Below are 26,243 nucleotides of genomic sequence, written 5' to 3'. Positions count from 1 at the left end.
TGGGAGGAGGGTGACTTGGACCGGGGATGGAGCAAATGGCGGGAGAAGGGAGAAAAAGCGAAAAGAAGGGGAGAAGGTGGAGAGGGTGGGATAATGAATAAAAAGCCCACGGGGCACGGGAAAAGAAAAGGTCGCGAAGCCGAATGGAAGAATGGGGAGACAGGGTAATTAATTATTCACGTTGCGATGTCACCAATAATGTGCGGCGTGGGTAACGGGGCCGGGAAGAAGCCAGTCGGGTAAGAGGGTCAGGTTGGGATGTGGAGAGGGAAGGATGGGGGGGGGGGAGAGGGAGAGAGTCAGAAGAATTTCACCAGACCCGACCAGACAAGACAAGACCAGGGTAGGGATGAAGCCGCCAGGCGGATATCCACCATGCAGCAGACAGCAGCAGCAGCAGGAGGATGAGCGAGCGTCCTTCCCACGGAATACGCGGAGTGTGGGGGAGGCCGAGAGTAGCGTGAGTCCAGGGTCGGGGCACCGGACCGGCACCGCCTGTGGGAATCAGCCCAACACCACACTCAACTCACTTCACTGTCGGGTGGATTAGGGACGACGGGATTTGGAGGTGGAGACTGGAGAAAAAATGGAGACGAGTAGTGACGGGAAGGGAGGGGAAGTCAGCAAGAAAGCGATGTTGGAGATCGATCCCCTGTGGAGGACGAGGGGAAAGGGAGAAGGGGGGGGGGGAAGGAAGAAGGAGAGAAGAGCGAGAGAGTGAGAGCTGGATGGATGACTCCGGCCGACAACAGAGTCTCGTCAGTCAGTCAGTGGGAGTGTGTGTGGGAGGCAGGCAGGCGGACGATCCCAACAAGGCAAGGCGTCATCCGCATTTTGCGGAGGCCCGACCCAAGTTAGTCCGGAGCGGGCTAGTGCGGCCTGAGGATGCAAGGACGCGACCGAGCAGCCGGAGAATGGTGGAGCCAGATTCCGAGTGCCGAGATGGAGGAGGAGGAGGCGCCAGAGGAGTCGAAGAGGTCGCGAGCAGAAGGAGAAGAGAAAATAGAATTCAGATAAACAGTATAGCAGGCACTGCTACGAAAGAGACAGACGGCGCAGAGTGACGGACCCGATGGATGATGGTCTGATGGAAAAGGGGGATGAACGGAGGAAGGAAAAGCAAGTGGCAGCCCATCCGGGGAGACAGCAACAGAGCGAGACTTCGGGTAAATTACCTTACCATCAGATGCTGCCGCCAATACTGGGGTTCCGTCCGGAGTGCCTGGCCCCGTGGCGCTGACGGGGTCACGCTGCGTATCCTTTCTTACCTGCCAGCGGGCTCGGCGGCCAGTTGGCGCGGAGGGCCCGACCGATCGCTTCGGTTCCCAGTGGCATGTTCCTCATGGCTCCATGACAACGATGCCTACGGGGTAGTCTCTACATGTGATAGGGAGAGAACTGTCGTCTCCCTCCCCGAGGGACAGCAACCGCCCGCATTTGCACCGTACTCAGTCCCTACGACTTGCACGCATTCCTCCCCAGAGACGGACACGGTCGCTTTTCGTGCCTGTACCGACCGAGATGCCGGTTAGCAGCAGCCGTGTGTGAAACGTCACTTGACCGCCATCTCTCATTCCATTACCTAACCTGACCTGACCGGACCTGACAGCCCTCCAAGTTTCCCCGGTGGATGGTTGTCCAGCAGATTGAGTGAAAAGCACGGTTGCGCTGGTTAAAAAGAGGCAGCCTCTGCCCCGAGATTATATTAATAGGTCGGCTCCCTTATACTTACCTCGCATGGCAGGGGATGGAGTTCGCCCCGTAAACCGTTACAAAATCCGGGGATTGCATGACGCGGGACCCCCAAAATGACAATACCCCCGACCCGACCAGCCCAACCCTTCTTTCGTCCAGCAGGCCAGCAGCAGCAGTCCAGCCAGACCCGGCCACCTCAGGCTGCCAGCCTGCCCGTCCCTACAAAAGCAGACCGCCGTACCCCGGATATTCCCAAAAGTCTAATCCCAGCCCAGCCCTGGTCCAGTGCGAACCCAGTCAGGCCAAACGGAAGGGTCAAATGAGGGGAAGGGGCCACGGCAAATGATTCTAGCCCCGATTGCGGTGACGAACCTCGGGTATCGACGCATCTGAAAGGCGACGGCTGACCTGCTCGTTTTCGTGAACGGCCACCCTCCTGTTTTCTTTTCCCCCTGCGTCGGATCTCCCCGCGGGGGAGAAGCGAGATGAGATCACGATCCTCCGCCTGGGCTGGGCGGTCGGTCTGGTCTTGCAGGACTGGGCCAGCAGCGTCCGTGTCCCGTTGGGGCAAGATTGGCTGCGCAGGGATGTGATTCCCGATCGACACGGCAACAGGCTGCTGACCGACCGTGTTGTCCGACTGCACTGAAGAGGAAGATACCAAGTGCATTCTAGTGTAATAGTTCCATCCTTGGACTCCGGGGACCCCTACGTGTCTCGGGGGTGGGACATACCTGCTACCTACTCTGTAGTATGATCCATGATGGCGTCGATCTAGTGACTAAAATACGAATGGCACCAGCAGTAAGCCGACCGATCGGTGGCCGCCGGCAAGTCCCCGCGCAGGCATTTAACCGGTTGTCCCGTGGCCGCTGGTCGGGCCAACCGACGGGCCTGATTGGTCTCCACCGCCACCCGAGGCACAAGCGAACCGACCCCGCAATTCCTCCGGATCGCTGCCCTTTCCCTCCCAGTCTCCCACTGTTGTCCCTGGTCAGTGGTCAATAATCAGCCATCAACATCATCCAGCAGTCGCCTTGACTAATGCCTTGGCTGTCCTAACTCCTACGGGTTACCCGGACATCCCCGTCCATGCCCGATCCCACGGCTGAGCGCCCTGCGCAACTCTCAGCCCGTGAGACCGCCTCCTTTACTCAATCCAGTAAGTTCTCCCGCTGTCACGTCGTCGTCGCATCTGCCGCTCGGGGTAATCGTGGGCGCTGGCTGGACAGTCGGGGGCTGCCCGCGGGGTAACGGAGGTTCAGCTTCAGCATGTCCTATGCACCCCAATGCCGATCCTGCCACGTCGCGTCCGTGAATATCGTCACATGGATGTCAGGGTTGGATATATAGTCGACGGCCCGCCCACCCGGGGTGCCCTACACACCCAGGGTACGGTTGCTGAGTGGATGATGCAGATGGTCCCCCACGGACTGCCACCGAGACGATGTCATCCATGTGACCCCAGGCTTAGCCTGAGCCTTAGGCCTTAAGCCTCTGTGCCCAGCCAGCCTGGGACCAAAAAGCCAAACCGACCACGCGAAAAACTGAAGCTGCTCCACTCCGCCAAGGACCAGGCCACACCTCTTTGGTCCTAGTGTCCATCCTCCCAGTGGCCCTGGACGCCTGCAATTCGCTCATCCGCGCCACTTATTTCCCTCCCGTCTCGCGAGCCACGCGCTGGACTACGCCCGGCTGGGCTAGCAACGTACCAACGCCCGAGTCTCCTCCGGCCCCGGGGTGGGCTGGCTGGGCATAAGTCTTTTCCGGGGTTGGCTGGCTTAGTCTTTACCCTTTATCCATGGCCGGACACGGAAAATTACCCGCCGGACTGCCGCTGCGACTGTCGGGATGGTTACCCTGGACGTGGGAGTCCTCGTAGTCAGCTCGTCATGAATCACGATGCGATCTGTTGGTTGCTTCACCTTATCTCTCCTTGCCGGTTTTATCGGCGACTGCTGGTGCCGTGTGGAGTATGGGGTCGCACGTGAACCGACAGGAACCCTAATCGGAGGGCCGGATCAACGCCACCCATGCCGTCTGCTCGGCCAGGAATGTTTTCTCCGAGCTGGAAAAACTACGTCTCCTATGCCATCTACGCTGCATCCATATTCCAAACGTAATTTAAATAATCCAGTGAGGCTCAGTGACCTCCTTTTTGGCTTGGAAGCAATCTGCTAGTTCACTTTAACACCAACATCCTCGACGGAATTCCCGGAAGCTCGCTATCATTGAGCCCGAGATTCGCCAGATCGATCTCCCGAGGTAATCGTGGCATTTTCTAGCTCATTGCGTCTTACCTAGGCAGCCGCTGGATGGACGGTCTAGACAGTGCAGAGAGGACGGACCAGTAACGCCGGATCCGACGACCAGTGGCCTCGGACTTGTTGCAAGCTGACCTCCAGAGACGTAACATTAGTGATTTAAGAAAGTGGCAAATACCAGCTGCTCTTCTCGGATAACGATGTATTTTACCTAGTTGAAGGCTCTGGCGATGGTGGTACTCTCGTATTTGCTGACTAGCTTAGAGTAGAAGACACGGAATCTCCATTGTGGGAACATATGCTCCCAAATAGCATAATCTGAGATGATAGCTAGGTATTAGAAATCCAACACCTAGCATTACATGACGATCTGACGGTTGTCAGATTATCCACCAGAGCACTGCACTGCCCGGGAAATGAATCCCGTTCCATAACCCGATATTGGTCTCGACGGAGAGTCAGTACTTCTTAGCAAACCCCCGTCGAAATTCTCCGCATTGTATGTTCTAGGAAAAGAGCTTTTTTTGATTTAATATGGACACGTAGTAGTCACTTCACCATTGCAAATAGGTTCGGTTCGGGGATAATACGGGTAGCTGCGCAATGGCACGGAGCTGAAGGGCTGCAGTGGTTTTGAACGGATGTAAATAGGGGTTTCTATCATCGGTCATACTTGGCATGCTGCCCTTAATTCAACGTGGCAATTGTCTTTATTATTCTCCCTTTAAATCGAAAACTGGCAGATCATGATGTCGAAACATAATATATGTCCGGTGTAGCTACAGTTATATATTGCCAATGGACACGACCCAATTTCACCTTCTACCAGGACCATGCCAAGTCGCACTTATCAAATAGCTTTGCATTTACATCATGAGTAGCACCCTAACACCCTTCACAGAACTATTATCATCGAATGAAGTAAAAGCCACCTAACATCCCTCTGCTTCTCCAATTGCTAATGTGAATCGGAATTTTACCCGAATAGGCAACCATGCCGCTTTTTACCCAAAACGGTAAGTGACCGCCATCTCAGCTTGCTGTTTTGCTTGTTAGAGATGGGTTTACCTGATTTAGTTATAGTTGATGATTATTTATCGGATGACGTTATATGTTATATTAAGATCTCGCGTGTCAATATAGTCTAAGGGGGTTTGACTGTTGTTTTAAGGTATGAGTTAAAGAAGAATTAAAGATTTACGCTATGCCAATGGCTGCGAATGGTTGATAAGAGGGTGAAGCTTGTCTCCGTCTGTTGTATGGGGTATGTGTATGGGATTGCGAGGTTCTGCAGAGCATGTATAGACAAGGGGGTTGAGTATATAATGGGGTATAGGTGAGTGTCAACTGGCAAATTGATAGGCAAGGAAAGACGAATATTAAAACGGACATGTCCTAGCCAGGACATCCATTCACTTTGAGGGTGGATTTACAGAAGAAAGCTGGCTATCGAACTAAAATAATTAGTGATAGTGGAATACTTAGAGTAATCAACCACCAGAGATGGACACAGGCGTATGCTAAATTCATCCACGCTAACAGATCATGATGCATCTACATAATCTAGACATCCAGGGATTACCGTGATCAGTACCACCCTACATGACCCAGTCAATAGATTCATCCCCACATTCTAAAGTGCCGCCTCAACCGACGGATACCCCCCCTCATAGACCACCGCCCGATTCTCCCTCCCCCAAACCCTCTCCTCCTCACTATTCGACGGCGGCGGAATCAACCCATTAATCTTCCACAGTCGTCGATCCGTCTCATCCACATGATACTCAACATCATACCCCTTGTCTAGAATATGCGGGTTCATGGCCTTGTCCAGACGAGAGGTGGTACGAAGGTACGCGGCTTCAATGTCGGGCACGTGTCGCGCGATATGGGTGATGATGATCCGGACGAAGGGTTTGTCGGTGGGGAGGGATCTGGTCTTGCCGCCGATGTAGAGGTTCTGGGGATCGGTTTCGATGAAGTTGACGATCACGTAGAAGGCGGGGAGGCCGATGTCCACGTATAGCTTGGTGATGTCGGCGGAGAAGGAGTCTTTGGAGGGCGTGTCGGGGAAGGTCCCGGTGGGGTGGTAGATTTGCCAGAGGGGCATTTTGGGTTGGTTTGAGTTGAGGGTGGTAAGAGGGTTGAATGGTTATGCCTGGTGGTGGATTTTAACTGGAAGATGGTTAGAATGAGGCCTAGGTAAGACGGCGCTTGACAGATATATCATCGAGGGCGATTCTGCAGCCATGCCATAACCTCCCACCGAACGTGTCGCAAGATTAGTGATCCATCCGACATCTCACAAGATTAGTGATCGGCCCGACAACAAAGAATATGAGCTGGTTAAGATTAAAATTCCCAGGCGCTTGGGTGGATGGATTAGGGTTGCATGGAACGATCTAGATGGGAGCCGGGAGGTGGTAGCGTTGGATTTGTCACCCGCGTTCGGCCTGCCGTGTCACTCCGAGCTCTGTGTCATCCCTTTATCAACCAGAGGGTTCGTGATCGCGCGGATACGAGCGCCTCAAAAATTATATGATTAGTGATCCTTCCGCAGTAGCATTTTGCTACACCTGTCGTCATCGTCGGTCATGATGTTACAAAGCATTGATTGAATGCATCTGCTGGATGCCACTTCGTAGGGTCACTTCGCAGGGTATAAATTGAAGACTGGGTCAAGTGGTAGGAGACCATCGCAGAAACTAAACCTTTATTGCTAATTCATCATCATGTCAGGCACGAACCCCCTTGTTTTCGTGACCGGTGCAACCGGCTTCATTGGCTCTCATGTCGTTGCTACTACTCTCCGAGCTGGCTACCGGGTACGTCTCAGTATCCGCAAAGCTGAGCAAGAGGCCGCTCTGAGGGAGCTCTTCCCAGGACACGAGAATGAGATCGAAACGTGCATAGTCCCCGACATCTCTCAGCAAGAGTTTTTCAAAGAAGCGCTTCAGGGGGTAGACTATATCTTCCACCTCGCCTCTCCGACCCCCGGAAGAGGAGACAACTTCCAGCAAGACTACCTTGATCCTGCCGTCCGAGGTACAGAGGCAATTCTGTATGCTGCTCTCAAGTTCCCACAGATCAAGAAAGTCATCGTCGTGTCGTCCATTGTCGCCTTGGCCCCGGTGACCGCTTTGGTCTCAAAAGACCTTGAAGTGGCTGGTAAGTTTATAACTCAAACGCAGTCTTGGGAGAGTCGCTAACAGTAAAGCAGACAACACCGGCGAAGTCATTCCGGTCGACGTCTCGATGCCCTTCCCAGAGGGATTCGCTGGCCATGCATTGAAGTACGCCGCTTCCAAGGTTCTGGCCCACCAAGCGACTCGTTCGTTCCTGAAGGATAACCGGCCTCACTATACCTTGGTCACGCTCCACCCGACCTTTGTTCTGGGCCACAGTCTAATCCAAAAGGCTCCCGAGGACATCAGCGGAATGAATGCCCTTTTCTGGGCGTCCATCACATCCGGAAAAACTCGAATTGCTAATGCTTGGGTGCATGTGTCGGATGTTGCAGACGCGCATGTCAAGGTCCTAGAGACTGATATCAAAGGCGGAACGGAGTTTATCTTGTCGAGACCATCGATCTCGTGGGAGCAGGTTGCAAAATTCATCAAGTCGAATTATCCGGCTGTTGATTGTAAGCTGGAGCCGCCGTTTGAGGGAAACTGGAAGATTGATACTACTGCCGCTGATCGGATCCTGGGTATACAGTGGCGATCGGAGGAGAAGATTATTGAGGATGTGATTGATCAGCAGTTGGGCTTGATGGCGAAGGCTCGTAATTAGTGAGATGTGGCCGTGTTTGTTGATGCAGCCATGCAGTGCTTTCTTTTGAACATGGAGTTATTGGACTGTATAATGAATTTCAGTATTAGTAGAATTTGTGCGGTGCCCAGACGTTGTCGGATATCCTGTGAAGCAAAGCCATCGACAAGTTAACCAGCAGACCATACATCGATCTTGGACTCATTGGTTTAGCATCAAGGAAGAATAAATCCGACCTATCAACTCGCAGATACCCGAGAAGATTGGCGCCACGTCAGCACACATGACACATGCCAATGAAACGGATTGTCCTTTCCTTAGTCGGGTACTCATGCCTTAGTTACAGGAGATCACACCCCAAGTGGTTTAGTCTTGATAATTCCTTCTTCTGGCCTGTGTGGCCCCCGTCCCTGAAAACACCCCCGCCCATCCTCACTGCTCGCCCTACGCGATCAACCTCGCTGGCAACAGCCCCGAAAGGGAGGATTATCACCTAATGTGACTCTGCATCTTCGAGCTGTCGCAAAGATGAGTTTTCAATACAACACATTGAACCCGGAAGCGCAAGAGATTCGATTACTCTCCATTCTCCCTTCCCGGAATCGAAAGGACCCAGTGCAATGTTTCCTTCGAACAGTATCGCTCAAGGACCGTCCGAAATTTGAGGCTCTCTCATACGTCTGGGGCAAAAGCCATACCACCGAGAGGATTATTCTTGAAGGGAGCGAGTTCAGCGTAACTCCGAACCTGGCAAAAGCCTTGTACGCGCTTCGGCGTGCGTATTGGAAGCGGACTATGTGGATCGACTATATCTGCATCAATCAATCTGATATCGACGAGAAGAACAACCAAGTGCCGCTGATGGGGTCGATATATGGACGTGCTCATCGCGTTGTCTCTTGGCTCGGAGATGCCAGCCCTGAGGTCGAACTGGCGGTTACCCGGGTGGAGCGATATGTTGACAAGAGGATGATTAAAGGATCTTTATACTGGTGGTGGCTCGGTGCGAAAAGCTGTTTCTCTACCCGGGCCGCAGTAGAGAAATTCATAGCTGAAATTGGTGCTATGAAAGGCGTGTTCCAGGTTACGAATATGCCATATTGGTCACGAACGTGGACATATCAAGAATGTTTGCTGGCAAAGCATGAGCCAACTTTCGTCTGCGGTCATCTGACTTTCAAAGCATCGAGGATGCTAAACACTGTCTATTCCATGGATGCAGGCAACTTGGACGAGAAGAACTTGCCCCGTGGTCTATACGAACGTTGTTTACAGGCCGAAGCAGGCTTGATTGAGCATTATAACACCCTGACCCTAAACACTCTGAGCCAGATATTACTATCCCTGGACCCAGAAAACAAGCGTTCTATGGGCACCTTGTTGTTCCATCTTCAAAACACAAGTCAGCGCCAGTGTGAGAATCCCAGGGACCGAATCTATGCGCTATATGGGCTTTGCCCAGATATCAAGAAGGTTTACCCACAAGATTACAATAAAACCTTTGAGAGGATCATGTTAGAAACTACAATCTGGACAATCAATAATGAAGGAGGCGCAGTGCCTTTTGCAACACTTGCTTTCCCTATACACAATGTCTCGAAAAGGTCGCTCCCAACCTGGGTACCAGATTATCATGGAGCTGACTCACCATTCTTCATGCCTTACTTCCAAACTTCCTTCATAGACCACCGAGACAAAAAGAATAGAGAGGATCGCCGTACGTCGTCTCATATCTGCCAGGACAGGTTGATCTTGCACCTCTGGGCCTACCGTGCAGGTACCTGCAAGGTTGTAGTTCAACTCGGGCTGAACCTGTGCCAGACTGCGACACAGATTATGGAAGTTCTTGGGAACATGGAAGAGCTATCGAGTGAATGCTGGAATTACTTAATGTTGCAAGAAAGCTTTATCCAAACATGCAAGATTTTCCATCACCCGATCGACCGGCACTCGACCAACGAAATACTTGAAGCAATACAGAGCATAGCGAATAATGGTCATTCGCTTGAAACGGAGCCGTCCCTGCAACTCTCGAATAGAGGCTTATTAGAGTACGTGGTCGCCGAATTGCTAAAGGGCGTTGGAGGTATGCGAATATTGTTTGTATACAATGCAGATGCTTGTGCCTTCGGAATAAGTCCTGGCATTGGAGAGGACCAGGATATCCTGGTTGTACCACACGAATCATGTCGCCCACTTATACTTCGAAGTCACCCGATTGCAGATGGAGATAGTGATCAAGTGCACTATAAAGTGGTTGGACAGGCCATAGCTGGAGACCATGCCAAGCCAACCCCTTTCACTGATGGAGTGAAACAGCAGCCTCCGGAGGAGTTTCTTGTGGTTTAAACGGATAGTTGGTTATAGGTGGTGTTTGATTTCAAGTGCAACATAACAGCCTCAGCTTATGTCTTGGATTGATTACACTGACCCTAATGGAGTGAATTTGCTTATGCACTCTGGTAGTTACATAATGAGATAGAAAATAAAGCAAGACCAACTAAGAGGGTTGATATGGTACAACAAAGGATAGACAAGCTACTTACACTGCATCGAAGTCTTTACACCCAGAATACACCATATCATCCCCTTTCTTGACACTAGCATCAGTGAAAAGCTTCTTACTTCTGGATGCCACACTTTTCTGCACGACAAGAATCCGTGCGGATACTCCCATGCTTAGCATTAGCCCTAGTATCCACTCCCTGAGCCAAGAGGATCATCACCGCCACCTCCCCACTCTATAAGCCACAACATAAAGTGGACTCGAGGCATCACCATGAGGCAATCTACCTCTGACAGCAGTTTTAACTTTAGCTCTTTTGAAACAGGGATATGCACAATACTCGCATTGCGACCCCAGGCTGCACATATTAAAGGATCTTCTACGCCCTAGCGATTGGATGATTCTGTTCCGGGGTAGCTGGTGCGTAAACAACCTAGTACATTTGCAACGAAGTTAAGTAAGCATACCTGTAAGTGCCTTGAGATCCATTTTCCTTCTTGTATCTTCTTTCATCTTTCTTTGTTTTCAAGATACTTATTCTTCTAAGCCGACTTGAGGTATGATCTTCTACGAATATCAAACAAGTCAGGTGACAACAATCCAGAGAAAGAGCAAAGGTGGACATGTTATGGAACTTGATGATATCGGGTGACCCACATGGTCAAATATGGGGATGGATCATCTAGGATACGGACCCTCAGCTACAGCGTCTGGGTTCTGATACAGACAGTAGAAATGGTTTGGTATCTTCCAATGTGCGTCTGAATCCTCCTCCACATAGTGCCTTGGGGGCTACGCTGACGGAGGCTCCCTAAAAAAGCCTTTTCTAGATCGGAGGGTTATTTCCTAAGTAGGATTACCTGCGTATGGAGACCTTCCGCGGTGAGTTGTCGCTGGATCTGACCATTGTGGCGATGTCAACTGGGTTGGTAGCATAGAAGGTGGCTGGGTTTTGGGGATGGGGTGAAGGGAATAGGAGGGTTAAATAAAAGCCGATAAGATGATCTGGTAGTCGAACGGTCCTCCGGGTCACTGTATGCTCCGGGATAAAGATGAAGGAAAAGAAGAAGGAGAAAAAAAGAAGGAAAGAAATTGCGGAAGGGAAAAAAAGATAATCAAGAATGAATAATAGTAACAGTAGTAGTCGTCGTAGTAGTGGTCATTTATGTCTAGCAGAGGCCCGGACGCCTACCAGCGCTGCTAGGACCTCCCCGAGGGTTGTAAAGACGTGCCAAGCCATGGGGTTACATTAAAGAAGCAACCAAAAAAGACAGTTCAAGCGAGTTCGGCGACGTATGCTAGTTAGCTGTGTGCTCCAGACTGCGAGGTGCTGGCAGCGGTGTGTGTGAGGACCTCTTTCGGTTCGAGTAGACGAAGTAAATGGTAAGATCGGGGCTTCATTAGCAGTATACCTAACGTTTATATTGTACTGCAGTGCTGCACTGACGATTTGAAAAGAAGTTTGGACGAAAGTTCACGGCTCTGCCTAGTCTATACTTTGCACCGAGGCAAGAGAAAAAAAGAAGGAAGGGAAACTTATACATATAGAAACATCGCCGAAAGCAAAACGGCTGAAACAGCCATCGGCTTATCCCACGGCCTCGTCATGACCCCTGCACTGCTTGAATCATCCAAGTTCAAAGAATTATTACCAAAGCCAAGCGTTCTCAACCACGTAGGTTGATCTTCTCCTTGGACCAAGACATCCGACCTCGCGTTGTCCACCACCCCGCGGAACACCATCTTAATCGAGCCTGCCATCCATGTTGATGTTTGATTACCCTGGGTGTCGTAAGCAGTCGCGCCGAATTGCCCCTCGATGGTCAAATTGGCAGTGCTGTTATCGAATCGCACATCGATCGTGGGATAGGTCCAGTTAAACCAGTCAGGGACGATCTGGTTTTGGTTGAGTAGATAGACGATCCACGTGTCGCTATATTCGGCGAGGTCGCAAGATCCAAGGTTGAGGGAGACACTGCTCAGAAGGTCGTAGGTGTAATTGGCAGAGATGCGATAAGTGCTGGTAGAGGCATCGACGGTGGTTATGTCAAGATTGAAGTTGTTGTCCTCGGTTACGGACCAAACCTGGGAGTATACTGGGCTGGAAAAAAAAAAGATGGCTTGAGTCAGTTTTACCGGCAAAAAGGCCCACAGGGATACATATAGCCAAATTGAGGCGGCACTTACTTGGAAGAAAGGATGGCATAGTCCGGAAGTTGGGTTAAGTCGGAGTCCAGTGATTGAGCCCAGAAATCATAGTCGGTTGGCCACACGGTCAGAAACAGGTTGACAGGGTTCTGGGGATATTTATTCCAGATGCTCGTCTCGGTGATGGCTAGATTGGAGGGGCGCTTGGCGCTCAGGGTCTGGTTCCGCAGCCCCGAGCAGAAAGAGCTATTGGTGGAGCTGAAAGCCGTAGGGGTGAGCTCAAATTCAAAGGTGGAATTGTAGTAACTGAGCCTAGTCAATATCGATGCTGGTAGTCGAAGGATATACCTTGATCCCAATGGAAACTCACGATCCCACCCAGTCGTATAGCGGGTACCAGAGGCCTGTAATATTATTTGGGCGGAAATCCAGGGACGGTTTGTAGAATTTGTCGTCTGTCGCGCGAACGACGATAGACTGGGCGATTAACCCGAGGAGCAAAAGATGGGTGCTGGTCATGGTGACTTGGTGACTGGTGGTTGTCGCCCTTGAATTCCCTCCTTCACAGAGAAAAATTGGACGGAGAAGGAAGGTTAAAAGGGGCCTAAAGGCCCGAGGGCCCTGAGCTAACCATATATATCGCTGGAGGAGCCCTACGCCAACTACTGCCCTAGCGTCTCCGTTATCTTACGGCTAGTATCTGTGTGTCCTGTCCCAAAGTATGGTTCCTGCGACTCCGACAAAGCTAGTAGTAGTATCATGTCTCAGACCAATTTGACCTATGTTGCCTTAGGCTCCTTTCTACCTAGTTCGTCCGCCGCCATTGATGGGTGGTCAGTGTAGTTTGATTGGGCTGGGGCACGGTCCGGGATCCCCGACGGCGGATCCAATGTCGGCGTTGGACGGACCCTAAGCTTGACCTAATCCAGCCTGAAGCTCCGGCACTAATCTCTAGCGTTTCGATAAGCAATGTATAGTACGGAGCATTGTGAGCTTGTATCTGCTACCATATCGCCCGGTACTCCCACGGAGTCCTGCATAGGCCGTGGGCAAGGTGATCCACCGGAGCAAATTGATAGTGATACTAAAATAATTAGGATGTACTAAAGCCAAGGATACTAGAAATCAGGCCTCACAGTAGTCTACTCCAATGGGGTCTACACTGAGTGTGGTCCGGTAAAACTTCGGAAATGAGGCTTTTGGACGACATGAGGGGTTGAAGTGTAAGGGGCTGCAAGGAGGGGAATGGTAGAGGATGGAGCTTTGACAATGAAAGAAGAATGTTCTCTGTGGTTAGCTGAAGTAATTGCTTGAACTATACATGTCTCCTGTCTGTGGCGGAAATTGACTGATAGGCGATAACAACACAAAGTCTGGAGGAGACACATACGCAAAGACAACTGAGGGTGGAAAGTCTAGACTAAAGTGCTGATGACTGTCAAAAAAACTTGCAAAGTTGGTACCATTGTACATCTCCTTTGCTTTTCTCACTGGGCTGCTAATACACACGAAACAAAAGAGGACTCCAAGCGATTCAGGTCTTGAAAGGACGAGAATGATTTTTTTAATTGACCACATCCTCCTTTACTTGACCGTTTAATCAATGTCCATGTCTGCTGTGATAATGGCGGGGTACATGAGAATGTTGCTTATCAGCGGCAGTCTATTCTGGTGTTAGCCACCTTTCTTTTGAGCAATCAAAATTTCATCATGGAGCTTTTCTTACAGTCGTAGCACTGGCTTGAACGGAGCTACTGCTGACTTGCACTGCCGAAGGAGAGGCACTACTATTCAAGAGAGCACTCGATCCATCACAGGCCCCATATGCAAAACCCGGGTTCGAGGAGACATGCAAAGCATTTCGCCGGTGCAGCTCACATTTACCGGATGATTCAGTGTAGAGCCATGCTGCACACTTCTCCACGCTCTCACACCTCTGGCCACAGGCAACTGGGCCGTTTAACTTCATGGAAAATGTGATCGGAGCACCACTGAATACTCCGATAGTGTTCGATGCATAACCCGAAGAGCAGTTGGTCGTGTTTGCAGAGATAGGGCATGCTAGAAGACCCAAGGTGAAACAAAAGGTAGAAAATGTCTTCATCTTGGCCTGGTAATTGAGAAGGTGTGAAGCAGATAGGTGAAGGACACAAAAGTGGAAAGCAAGACAGAAAGCTGGCTTGCCTCCTACCCTACATAAATATACCTTGTGATTTGCGATTCAGTAGTACGGTATAGTATGACCATGGGAAAGTAACTCGCGAGATAGGGGTTGGCTATTTGACCTCCGCCCTGGACAATGCCTCTATCACATGTTTCTTGATGCAAGTTGCACCCGACAGACAAAGGGCCTAGATGCATCTAGTGGTTCGGGTACCACCACCCCTCTGGACTGCTTGATTACCTCGCAACAGTATGAAGCAATTTATTATTATTACCATATGAGTCAGGTGGGGAATTGGACCTTATTATCCATGAAGGCAATGTGGTAGCCAAGAAGCCCGGTGGTTACAGTGCTAGCGGAGTAATTAGGCAAACCTAGATGCTACCATCGAGAAACCGCCGATAAGGATATCAATCTACGAGTGTCCAGTACCTGGAACGATTTTTATGCAGCGATGGACAATACGGTACCAATAGCTGCTGCGCCATCCCACTAGGACCTGGCAGCCCCGCAACCCGGATTTAGGGTCTATAGTACGCATATTAATTTACAGGGTCCACTTCCTATACAGAATTTAGGTATTTTGACGACGCCATTCCACCCAGTAGATAGTCAGAAAGTGGATGATACAGTATCAATACATGCTGCGCCAGATAAAAATCCGCCAATGAGGCCTCAAAGCTTTCCTGGCAACAGCCCCGAACACAACCAGGATTCAAGCTAGGGGAATGGCGAGCCCTAGGCGCCTACTGAGGATATGGATTCCATTCGCGCCGGTGAGTGTTGGATGAACACAGGCTGGGGATGCAACGGTCATTTCAAGTATCTGTGCCAGAGGGTATAGTGTGATTATAGCTTCCTGCGGCACTTGACCAAGGGAAATTATGGCATTTGCTGGAACACACTTCAGGAAGGGGCATCCAGAGAGACAAATAGCTGGCTCTTGGAGTATAAATATGGCCACCTACCTACCATAGATTCTCATTTTCTACTACATGCACTTCTTCGGCCTTCCTCCTCACGAGGAGCATTCTCTCCTTTGCTTTTTCTGTTTGCATTTGTCACTCATTCAACAATGGTACCATCTCTGATACTTTCTTTTGTTCTCCTGTTCTTCGGCTCTTGCCATGTCCGGGCCCAATATGTCTTTGCGCATTTTATGGTATAAATCTCCCTTCTGCCCTCTCCGACTCCTGCGAACTTCCGACACTGACTAAAAGAAGGTGTCAAATGCTGGGAATTTTTCGGTCAGTGATTGGGAAAGTGATATCAAGCTAGCCCAGGAAGCGCATATTGATGCTTTCGCGCTCAATATTGCCTCTGACGATCCAGTCAATTCGCCGCAAGTGTCGAATGCCTTCTCCGCCGCAGGGAGCCTAGGTTTCAAGTTGTTCTTCTCCTTTGATTATGCAGGGAACGGGCCATGGTCAAAGGATGATGTGATCCAACTCCTAACCCAATATGGCAGTAACAGTGCTTACTACCAGTACGATGACCTCCCATTTGTGTCTACATTTGAAGGGCCTGATAATGCCGACGACTGGATAACCATTAAGACAACGCTGGGCGGCCTCTTCTTCATGCCAGACTGGTCTTCTCTCGGGGCCAAGGCTGCCCTCGAGAAGGGCGCAGGTATCATCGATGGACTTTTCTCATGGGCGGCGTGGCCTTGGGGTGATCGGGATTCCAACACCTTCACCGACGCCTCATACCTCCAATACCTCAATGAATCGGGCACGGCCCTGCCATACATGATGCCTGTCTCTCCGTGGTTTTACACCAACCTCCCCGGATATGATAAGAATTGGTTATGGCGTGGAGATGATCTATGGTACAATCGATGGCAAGAGGTTCTCTTTGTCCAACCCGAGTTCGTCGAGATCATCACCTGGAATGACTGGGGTGAGTCTCACTACATTGGTCCCCTGCACGACAACGCATATGCTCCATTTTCAATTGGTGAAGCCGAATTCAATTACGCCGAAAATATGCCACACGATGGTTGGCGCCAGTTTCTCCCGTTCGTGATCGATACCTACAAGTCCGGAAACGCGGAGATCACCCAGGAGGGGGTGGTTGCTTGGTATCGCCTCACTTCCAGCACTGCATGTGGTACCGGGTACACCCCGGGGAACACCGCTTCCGAGTTGCAGCTGGAGTTTGAGCCGTACGATGTGGTACAGGATAACATTTTCTTCTCCGCTCTTCTTGGGTCCGCCGCCGATGTCACAGTTAGTATCGGTGGCAATGAACAAGTGGCTTCCTGGACTTACACTCCTGATGGTGGCATCGGCATATATCACGGCAGCGTTCCCTTCACCGGCTTGACGGGCACTGTGACGGTGACTATCACGCGGGGTGGTTCTGTTATCGCAGAGATGGCTGGAGAGGAGATTCTCGCCGAGTGTCCGAATACCTGGGAGAACTGGAACGCCTGGGTGGGCTACGCCATGTCGGACGCGACGATCTCAGCCACTCCAGCGTTGGATCTGTCAGACCGAGTATGCGTCAAGGGTACTAGCCTGGGCAACTTTGCCGGACTCTGTGAGTTCACTTGTCAGTATGGTTACTGTCCCATCAGTGCCTGTACATGCCTGGCAATGGGTGCCCCGGTGGAGCCGGAGGTGACTCTGAATGTCAACGGCTACCCTATCTCGGGAGAGGATGCTAGCTATGACGGACTTTGCAGTTATGCGTGCAATCACGATTATTGCCCCGACACAGCCTGTGGCTCTACGGAAGTCCCTTTGACCGTGCCAACTGTTTCCGACTTTTCCCCTCCAGCTTGTATTGCGGGCACTGGGGACGGTAATCTGGCCGGGCTCTGCAGTTACGCCTGTGCTTATGGATTTTGCCCTATCCTCTCTTGCACATGCACCGGGACTGGTGCTTTGGTCATCGCACCTGATGCCAATACTACTGTTGGTGGTAAGGCCGCGAGCGGGCTGGTAGCCCGAGACTACGACCCCCTATGTGACTTCAGCTGTAGCCGGACGTACTGTCCAACTGGGGCTTGTGAAAAGACCACGACGACGGCGTCTACGGGAGATGATTCGGACTGGGGTGCGGTCTCCTGCCTGTCGCTAGACAAGAATAGCACAACACAATGGGCCGATTCCAATGCGGATGATGCGTGGACTGCCGCAATAGCATACTGGAAGACGTCCGGCTACGAGCACTTTACATGGGCAATGTCTGATTTTTTCTATGGGGCTCAGATGAGTGACATGGATTGCTTCAGTCTTTCTGATACAAACAGTAAGTTGCTCTTTGGGTTACCCCTTGCCAGGAGTTTATTCCCAAGACTGACAATCTACATTTCCAAGATTGCGTGAACCTTGATCTCCCTTGCAACTCCAATGATTCTGCCGCCGGCTACGTAATTCTTAAGTCTTTTGTGTCACTCGAAAATGTGAGTAATGTGTACCTTCTGTTAAAACCACGTTGCTGACGCGATGGACAATGACCACCAGACAATTGTAGGCCTCTATAATGCTTTTACAACAGCCCAAGGAGACGCCACTGATTTGATTGGTGATATCTCCACAACCTTTTCAAAGTTCCCCGATTCAGGCTCAAGCACATCGGACATGATGTTCGATGCTCTGGGTCTGGTATATACATTGGCCTCTGGTCCTGTGTGGGGGGCTCTAATTAAGGATGCTGATAAGGTGGTCAAAGACAGCTCTGACACCAAGAAAATCAAGGATAGTCTCAAGGAAGCATTTAGCGATGGAGTAAGCATCGTTCAGGACCTAACTGCCACCGACTCAGGAGTTGTGGAGCAAAACGAACTGGCGGTCAATCTGGAAAACATGGCGACCGCGTATAGCAATGCGACTGACACGTTGGTGAGCTTGTGGAAAACTTTCCCCAGTCCCTTTATCATCGCACTGACCATCGCATTAGAACACCAACATCTTCAATGGCAGTGACGCTAGTGCCAACAACTTGTATTGGATGATCCAAGGCGCCCGGCTTCTGCAACCGCTCTACAGCACCCCGGATAACGCTGTCCTTTCCAAATATGTCCTGGCAGCTTTCCATTCTGTTCTCATCCCACAGGCATGGCAGCTATCTACCAAGCCAGTGTGGCCCGTTGTGGTGAACAGCTCCGTCGCATGCGACTCCAAGTCAATCGGACCCGCGATCCTGGAGGAACATTTAACCAGCAAGAACGCCGGTCTAACGATGGTCTGCAACAACAATATCAAATACTATTTGCTTGCCGCAGATACCACCGACGGCTACTGCTCGAAGAAAAGGGACGTCGATAGTGTTATTGATGATGTGAAGGAGGACTTGGGCGGCCCGACTTGTGCACCTGGATACTTTGATATCTTGCCTGGAATGACGGCCCTTGATGGCACAGCTTGGTCAGGAATTACCATTGAAGACATTGTGAACGGGTAAGCTGGACAGGAGCAACTCTTGCACCTTATCTTTCGATAACAACGACTAACTAACAAATGTTCTATGCTGTAGGGCCGTTAACACTTATACCAGCAACTCCAATAGCAACGGGGGTGGGTTTCCCACGGACACTTCAACTATGATCGATGATGTCTTGGACATGGGAAACCAAGCACCGGGCATTACGACCATTCCTGTTTGCGGGGCTGAGGAGGCGATTGTGAACTGGGGAACATATCTTCGAACTAAGAAGAAGAGTGATAATTATCCATGTGACTGAGGTGTGGACAAATAGCGGGGAGGAGGGGGGAACTGTATTCAGACTTGGCAGTTACATGCTCCTAGGTAGTGCTATAGCCATCTATCTACTTACAAGCAGGCTTAGGAAAAGGGAAGAACTGAGGGGGGTAGTGAGCTCTCCTAGTATTGTAGGCGTAAGGGACAGTAATATTAGCTTCACAATGAGCAAAAACTGTCCGACCATCTTTGGTGAATAAACTGCTGACTCACACTACATTCACTCCTTCCTCACTCCAGTCCATCGGCTCCCCCCTGCCTCTTCGGCATCTTCCTTTTGCACCTCCCTCTTTCGATCCAACTTTTCAGATCATCATCATCAGTTCCACAACAGACTCTCTTAGCTCGAACACACCCTCTGGCGCGAACCAATTTGCACCACCCATCCTTCACAATGGAAGTCACCAAATCCGCCGTCGTAAGTCCTACCCGCAGCCCCAGCACCAACCCCCCTATTAACCAATCTGAACAACTACAGTTCAGCCCCGCGCCCGTCTCAGCCGAAGCCCTGGGAGCATTCTACCTCGCCGCCCTGACTGAAATCCAAGACACCCATCACCGACTTCCCTCTGCCGCCCAGCTGGACCTAAGATTCGTCTTTGGAGCCGACATGACCAGACCGGGCGTCACAGTTCCCCTCATGGTGGGTAACTTGCCTGATTCCCGAAAGTCAAGCTGACCATTTCCTTCCACTAGCTCACGGCGACCGAGCGCACTACTATCGAGGAGAGAAAGACGGGCTTTGCGAATTTGGTTCATGCCATGTCTGTTCAGCCCCTGTTTACGGGGATGACTTTGGAGGTGAAGGTCGTTTTTAAGATACCTGTGTCGGGTGAGACTGCGGAGAGTAGGAGTGGCTAAGGTATAGGGTGGAGGAATAGCGGGCCAGGAGTAGATTCACGAATTTCTCTGCGAAGATCTGCCTACAGGAGCAGAGATATTATGTGTTATTCTACGCCGAATTGATCTGTATTGCATACTTTTGCTATTCATGAAAAACTTATTGTTGACGGACTCGGCTTTAGTATTATCTACGCACGAGGGTGTGGTATGCTCTGTGATATCGTAGGCTCCGACGGTTTTGGGGTGCCTCTGGTGCTACATATACACGGGACTTATTGACGAACAAGAGGATGCAGAATGAAAGTAGTCATAACACCACTATACCACAACAAAGCTGGCGTTGGGAGACAGTTCCATGTACCTGCCTGTATGAGAGCCTCTAGATAATTCATGATTCAGTAAAGATAGTCAATCAGGCACTAGTTTATGTCTCTAGCGGAATAGTAGAAAACATGAAAATTGGCCCAGAGTCAGCTCGGTCCTGCAGATGGCTCATGCCGGGATCCTGAATAGGCTGGTGGCGTTCGTATTCGGGGTCGGGCTAAGAATAGCTTCGATTTGACAGGCTACTAGGTCGATCTATTGCCTCAATGGCATGGAGCGTGCTTGGCACAGCCGGGGGGCGCCGCATTCCATTGGGTCCGCACCAGTAAGGATCGCAAGGCTGAGGCGATCGTCGAGCCCGAACCAACTCATCAGCCACATTTGGCCTGATCGGCCGAGCACAGGCTGTTACTTTCACTTTGATAAATCCTGACTCGATGCCCAGGTCAGCGCTCGCTCGGATTCTACTGTCCGTCGACCTCAGAACCACCGGTACCCTCAATCCCTACCATGACACCGTATAACCCGGGATCCTCAAGCGACTATATCCCCTTGACAGCCCGGCAGACGAGTTCGGAGAGGAATGATGATGAGCCCCCAAAGGAACATTCTAAACCTCAGAGTCGGAAGGGATGGAAGCGATTCGATCTGACCAGTATTCTCACCGTATTTCTGGGTTCGACAATCCTTTTACTAGGGTTAATTCTCTTGGCTATCTTCTGGAGACAATCAAGGATCGCAATCGCCGGGGACGAGCCAGCCGTATATTGGATCCGCGTCGTCAATGCCAACTGGTCTACCAGGCTGGTGACGGTATGCGCCGCTGCCATCCGCACCGTGATCGCTCTCCAGGCCGGGCTGGTGACGGCAATGGTTGCGGGAATTGCCATGGAGACAACGGGCATCCCTCTGCTACAAGGACCAATTTTCTCCATGATCCGGGCGGTCAAAGTGGCCCCGAGCAGCCTCTTAACTGCGACTGACTTTCGGCCTCACCTGTCATTTTTCATCGGAACACTGGTGGTGATAGAGGTCCTAGTGACGGGAGCATCTCAGTTCCTGTCCACCATTTTCTTATCCGACTTTGCTGATGGGACCTTTACTCTACCCCACAACTCGACAAACATTAGTCTCCTCCAGAATACGAATGAAGCCTCCACGGGATGGTGGACCATGCCCCCGGCGGCGAGTTGGACCTTTGCGGAGTTATCGGATCCGTTTGAAGAAGGGCCCGGCTATCACGACACCGGTCACACTTATCGGGCCTTCCTCCCCTTTGATGACGGTTCTCAACGAACCAGGTTGCGCAGGCTCGATGGACCGGTGCCGGTTATGGATCACCGAGTCGTTTGCGCCAGTCCATCTCTGATCAACCTGGCCCTCGATGCTTCCGTTCAAAGCAATGTGCGCTTGTCCGGCCAAATCGCCATGAAGAACAAGTCTTATCCGATGTTGCTCAATACCGAATTGCAACCCTATATCAACTTCACCTGCCAGTTACCTATCCCGGTATTTCGGACAAATCACACCGTGGGAGAGAGCAGCATCTGTTACGCCAACAGCGGAACGGATTGGATGGTGCTGTTAAACGATCCCTTGGTTCCGCCTATCGCAAATGACACTGTCCCCGGTTATTCCTCCAGTTATGATCTAGGGTATCCTCAGGCTTCGACCATGTTCATGGTGTTGGATGTGGTTTCCACGGGGGCAATGCTACGCGCAGTTGATGCGAAACATACCACTGTTCAGTCCACTCGCTCCAATGGTCCCTGGGCAATGGTGGCGAACGGGTCCGATGTCGAGATCTTGCGGATCTCAGCCTGTCTGACCAACATGGGCACTGAAACCCTTAGGGTTAGCATGAATAGTTCCTCGGATAACACAGAGCCCAAGATGTCCTGGGACTCCCATGCTAATGGATACCGGACCGAGGCATCTCGTCAGCAGCTAGGCGCATCCAAGACCCGCGATAACTTCATTACCCGTGGTGTTCTCACCCTTGAGCCCAAATCTCAATGGCAAACATTTGCACTTCCGAACAACACAGACGGGTATGCAACGCCCTGGTTCTTTCTATTCTCGCTCGTTAACACCCTTCCAACTTCCTGGACGGTCGCTCCCACGACGAATCTCACCGCGAATCCGGGCGTGCTTCTCTCCAAAAAGGTCACGGGATATACGGCCAATGCCCACCTAACTCATGTGGATATGTTCCAGGATACCTTGAATATGACAGCGAGTCCTGCTTTGGCCATGCAGGTACTGCTCACGCGGATCAGTCAGATGGCTTATTACGAGCAGTTGGTCAAATTGGATGCTAAGGCAGCAGCCTCGACCGCCTTTTTCTTCGCATCGCTGATCCCAGTGCAATGGACTGGCTTTAGCGTCGGAACGGCTCTCGTTGCAATACATTTCATTATTGTTAGCATTATCGCCGTGCAGTTTTTGAAATTCACGGAGGCTTCGGTTATCGGAAGTTTCTGGCAGACTGTTTCTCAGTTGGCTTCGAATGAAAATCGTCCGATTTTGGAGCAAGCGGATCGCATGAATGATAGCGAGGTCAAGCGCTGGGCGAAACATCAAATGGTGGATCTGAAGAGTCGCCATGTGCTTCGATGTCGGGAGGATGGGCGGATTGTGCTGAGCCCGGCAGAGGGTGAATTGTGAAGATGTAATGGGCTGGGAGGTTGGCTGGCAGGGGGCTAGTGCAAATGAACTGGTATTTGAACGGATAGATTCCTTGATTTAGTGACTCCTGATTGTAATTATCTCAGCTAGCTATAACAGTACACCGAAGTTTGGGCCAGGTAGTGGCAAATCATCGCTGGAAGTGCCATGAGTCCGAATTGTATATTTCACGCAGTCCCTACGTCCACAGAGACATACCGGGTATTGCCTTAGGAGCTTGGCATATTATTGTATTCTTCTGCTATTTTAGAAGCCGATATATTTCTTCAAGAATGGTCACTGTCAAACCACAAATGGTGAGCATATCAAGAGGATACCCATGTAGGATACGTCGGGTGGAAGCCCGAGCTCAGGGGCTACCGAGTGGGTCCTGCTATAATCAAGACCCACTACGTCAGCAAACATTGAAGCTATTGAGCAAGCCAAAAGCCATCCTTCAGGATGCAGACGCGAGCTGAGAGGCGGGAATTCGATCTAATTTCCGTGGACCCTCCATGGTGTCCTAGCATCCAATCGGCCACACCAACGTACCCCACTCGGGGCACGATATCGGCGACCCGGACCGTCCGAGACAGCACCGGCCCTCGCTAAGACGAGCTTATATATTCTTGATGAACCCCTAAATTATGGGCTAGGTCTTAACCAACCCGTCATTCTCTGATCTCTCTGTCTCTAGCTGATCTTGGCGTCCGATCCTTACAATATTACATCCCCAAGATGAAAGCATCCACTCTTTTTCTCTCCCTCCTTGCTGTTGGCTCTGCCATTGCCAGCCCCGAATTCCATAAACGATGGCTGAATGGCGTGAATGGCACCAACCCGGCTCCTGATACCACGAGTGATTGCTCTTACTGGGCGAATAATATCACGGCCGATGATACCTGCTCCCAGCTCGAGTCGTACTTTGATATCACCTTTACGCAGCTGAAAGCATGGGTGAGATTCCACAAGACACACAATCCAAGACATGTGGCTAACCTTAATTGAATCCTATAGAACCCCTCCCTATTCCAGGACTACTGCGCCCTAGTCGAGGGCTTCAGTTACTGCGTGGAGGGCCCGGCTGTCCCCGCGAATGCCAGCACCGCGACATCGGTGGATGCAGCCAACGCGACTAGCGGTCCACACTCCACCTTTACTGACGATGATGGGGATGATGGGGCTTCGAACAGCACGAATACTACTGCTTCCTCGACTTCGGCAGCGTCGAGTATCCAAACCTCGTCGGTCTCTACCTCGTCATCGGGCTCGTCTCATTCGTTCATTTCGTCGGCTTTCACCTCGTCTTTCTTTCTCCTGTCTCTTTTCTTCTGGGGGTTCATGCTTGTATGACTGAGGTAGTGGGTAAGATCGCGATATTGTTTGGGGATCTTTTCTATCGACTATGAATGAGAGCATCGTGGTAGTGGAGGGAATGTCGGCCAGTGAATCCTATGATTTCAATCTATCCCTCTAAGGTTTGCCAAGCCAGATAAATGTAATAAATCAGATCTATATAGCTCCTAGTGATCAGCCCCTCCCCCTCCAATGTTATTCATTTTTTCTTGGTTCTCCATCACTCTATCTCCTCCGCGCCTAGCCTTATCATCCTCATCCTCACCCTCCACCGAAAACCCCGGCAAATCCAACATCTTCGAGCGCGACACGACGGCCAAAACCGACGGTGCATCCCGAAAGACCCGATCAATGTCCTCGAAACTGCGATTCAATGGTCTCCGGGTAGAACAGATAGATGGTCGGGGGGGATCAAGCCAGCAATGACGGCATAGACAATATAGTAATAGGAGCCGATGCTGTTGAGGGCGGTGGGGGTGATCATCGCGACGATGAACATCCTGCCAGGTACATCAGTAGGGACTAATAAATAGTGTGATGAAAGGGAGTAGAATACCAAAGCCATTGATTAGCGACCGCGAAGGACTGCAACGCGACGCGGAGATGCACGGGCGCGACTTCAGACGGGTAGAGGAAGATCGCGCCCATGAAGCCGACTGGCAGGAAGGTGTTGTAAAGAGGAAGATGAAGAGCGCGGAGATGATGGATGCGGTGTGGTTGTGGGAGAAGGCATCCGAGTTAGACACGGCGAGCGCGACCATGCATGCGGACATGCCGGCGCCGCTGATCATGAAGGAGGCACGACGACCGATGCGATCGATGATGAAGAAGGTGATGATGCAGGTGGCTTCCTCGATGGACGTTTCCATCGTGGCTAGTTCGTGCTGGAACTCGGCGGAGTGGGGATTCAGGAAGACAGTAGATGCTTGCCATGATTAGGAGGAACAGAAGCGATGGGATTGCCAAGGACGTGCGCCAGGTGGCCGATTCGTCTTCCATGTGGTATAACCCAAAATTGACCCACTGGGCGAGGGTATAGCCCAGGGCAATGAAGGCTCCGATCAACACGACATTGCGACCTCGTTTCTCTGGTTTGGAGCACTCGGACTGCCATACTGGAACGGCGGCGCTCAATGTGCCGGTTCCAGCCCCGAGAACGAGTCTCCCGACTACCATCTGTGGCAGGGAATAGGAGGTACATTCTAGGATTTGTCCGATCAGGCCCACGCAGGCTCCGCAGAAGATGGTGTTTCGACGCCCCAACATCTCCAATCCAGGTACAGGTGAGAGAGCCTATAAAAGCTCCGATCATCAGGCTGGCCACGACAGTCCCTTGAATGGTGGTTCGGTGGGTCTGCTGGGCTCCCGTGGTATTGATCGTGTCGATTTGGGGGAATTGATGGACCCAGGAGGGAAATTCAACCAGCCCTCCGAGGCCCGACTGGTTGTAGCCAAAGCAGATGAAGGCGGGTGCCACGACCAAGAAGACCTGGGTGAAGCGAAGTGTTTCTCCTTGGATGTTCAACATGATTGGTGTTGACGTAGAAGTTCACAGCTCCTGAAACTGCAGGAGTTGACCGGTCTGGGGTAGGGTAATATACCGTGGTGGCCCATGGGGTTTGCCACATCCTTCGTCATGAGAAGTATACAAGAGAATGACACCAAGGAAGATGGATTCGTTACAGAGATATTGTAAGGGACCAAGCTGATTAGTTCATTTAACACAAAGGAATTTTGCGCTTCATGCGTAGCTTCAGTTTTTTCGGGTGGGGGTCGAATTTCCTCCCCGATGGAC

The 26,243-nt window shown here is 51.1% G+C and overlaps 9 protein-coding genes across 9 annotated transcripts; 5 read left to right on the top strand and 4 right to left on the bottom strand.

Annotated features, from left to right (window-relative positions):
- Window positions 1-1,448: 1,448 nt before the first annotated feature.
- BO80DRAFT_436674 (uncharacterized protein) lies at window positions 1,449-2,457 on the bottom strand (the record flags this gene model as incomplete). Its single annotated transcript, XM_025720969.1, has 4 exons — window positions 1,449-1,668; window positions 1,733-1,904; window positions 2,068-2,366; window positions 2,441-2,457. The coding sequence occupies 4 exons, from the start codon at window positions 2,455-2,457 to the stop codon at window positions 1,449-1,451; spliced, it is 708 nt and encodes a 235-aa protein (XP_025573093.1).
- Window positions 2,458-5,492: 3,035 nt separating this feature from the next.
- On the bottom strand, window positions 5,493-6,283 carry BO80DRAFT_427112 (tautomerase family protein). The gene has a single exon (XM_025719925.1). The coding sequence runs from the start codon at window positions 6,067-6,069 to the stop codon at window positions 5,593-5,595; it is 477 nt and encodes a 158-aa protein (XP_025573092.1). The 5' UTR covers window positions 6,070-6,283; the 3' UTR covers window positions 5,493-5,592.
- Window positions 6,284-6,666: 383 nt separating this feature from the next.
- BO80DRAFT_386811 (NAD(P)-binding protein) lies at window positions 6,667-7,806 on the top strand. Its single transcript, XM_025717032.1, has 2 exons — window positions 6,667-7,127; window positions 7,180-7,806. Exons 1-2 carry the CDS (start codon window positions 6,692-6,694, stop codon window positions 7,749-7,751), a joined length of 1,008 nt encoding a protein of 335 aa, XP_025573091.1. The 5' UTR covers window positions 6,667-6,691; the 3' UTR covers window positions 7,752-7,806.
- Window positions 7,807-8,020: 214 nt separating this feature from the next.
- BO80DRAFT_495316 (HET domain-containing protein) lies at window positions 8,021-10,079 on the top strand (the record flags this gene model as incomplete). The annotated part of the gene is made up of 2 exons (XM_025723941.1): window positions 8,021-8,055; window positions 8,264-10,079. 2 exons carry the CDS (start codon window positions 8,021-8,023, stop codon window positions 10,077-10,079), a joined length of 1,851 nt encoding a protein of 616 aa, XP_025573090.1.
- A 1,693-nt stretch (window positions 10,080-11,772) lies between these two features.
- BO80DRAFT_466722 (uncharacterized protein) lies at window positions 11,773-12,903 on the bottom strand (the record flags this gene model as incomplete). The annotated part of the gene is made up of 3 exons (XM_025722800.1): window positions 11,773-12,337; window positions 12,424-12,690; window positions 12,755-12,903. 3 exons carry the CDS (start codon window positions 12,901-12,903, stop codon window positions 11,773-11,775), a joined length of 981 nt encoding a protein of 326 aa, XP_025573089.1.
- Window positions 12,904-15,623: 2,720 nt separating this feature from the next.
- On the top strand, window positions 15,624-17,747 carry BO80DRAFT_479232 (glycoside hydrolase family 71 protein; the record flags this gene model as incomplete). Its single annotated transcript, XM_025723294.1, has 3 exons — window positions 15,624-15,710; window positions 15,772-17,543; window positions 17,699-17,747. The coding sequence occupies 3 exons, from the start codon at window positions 15,624-15,626 to the stop codon at window positions 17,745-17,747; spliced, it is 1,908 nt and encodes a 635-aa protein (XP_025573088.1).
- Window positions 17,748-19,652: 1,905 nt separating this feature from the next.
- BO80DRAFT_436668 (uncharacterized protein) lies at window positions 19,653-20,119 on the top strand (the record flags this gene model as incomplete). Its single annotated transcript, XM_025720968.1, has 3 exons — window positions 19,653-19,676; window positions 19,737-19,901; window positions 19,955-20,119. The coding sequence occupies 3 exons, from the start codon at window positions 19,653-19,655 to the stop codon at window positions 20,117-20,119; spliced, it is 354 nt and encodes a 117-aa protein (XP_025573087.1).
- A 764-nt stretch (window positions 20,120-20,883) lies between these two features.
- BO80DRAFT_427109 (uncharacterized protein) lies at window positions 20,884-23,328 on the top strand. The gene has a single exon (XM_025719924.1). The coding sequence runs from the start codon at window positions 20,936-20,938 to the stop codon at window positions 23,090-23,092; it is 2,157 nt and encodes a 718-aa protein (XP_025573086.1). The 5' UTR covers window positions 20,884-20,935; the 3' UTR covers window positions 23,093-23,328.
- A 1,024-nt stretch (window positions 23,329-24,352) lies between these two features.
- On the bottom strand, window positions 24,353-25,976 carry BO80DRAFT_495314 (MFS general substrate transporter; the record flags this gene model as incomplete). The annotated part of the gene is made up of 5 exons (XM_025723940.1): window positions 24,353-24,445; window positions 24,840-24,948; window positions 25,106-25,322; window positions 25,366-25,680; window positions 25,730-25,976. The coding sequence occupies 5 exons, from the start codon at window positions 25,974-25,976 to the stop codon at window positions 24,353-24,355; spliced, it is 981 nt and encodes a 326-aa protein (XP_025573085.1).
- Between the last annotated feature and the right edge of the window lie 267 nt (window positions 25,977-26,243).

The sequence above is a fragment of the Aspergillus ibericus genome, assembly GCF_003184845.1.
Source record: "Aspergillus ibericus CBS 121593 unplaced genomic scaffold BO80scaffold_33, whole genome shotgun sequence".
Lineage (NCBI taxonomy): Eukaryota > Fungi > Ascomycota > Eurotiomycetes > Eurotiales > Aspergillaceae > Aspergillus > Aspergillus ibericus.
This window is presented reverse-complemented; position numbering and strand designations above follow the sequence as displayed.

What these genes read in the sequence shown, in the direction of transcription:
- BO80DRAFT_427109 (XM_025719924.1), top strand. Translation starts at nt 20,936, where the DNA reads ATGACACCGTATAACCCGGGATCCTCAAGCGACTATATCCCCTTGACA.
- BO80DRAFT_386811 (XM_025717032.1), top strand. Translation starts at nt 6,692, where the DNA reads ATGTCAGGCACGAACCCCCTTGTTTTCGTGACCGGTGCAACCGGCTTC. An exon ending in AAAAGACCTTGAAGTGGCTG is followed by an intron (nt 7,128 to 7,179) that starts GTAAGTTTATAA and finishes ACAGTAAAGCAG; the next exon opens with ACAACACCGGCGAAGTCATT.
- BO80DRAFT_427112 (XM_025719925.1), bottom strand. Translation starts at nt 6,069, where the DNA reads ATGCCCCTCTGGCAAATCTACCACCCCACCGGGACCTTCCCCGACACG.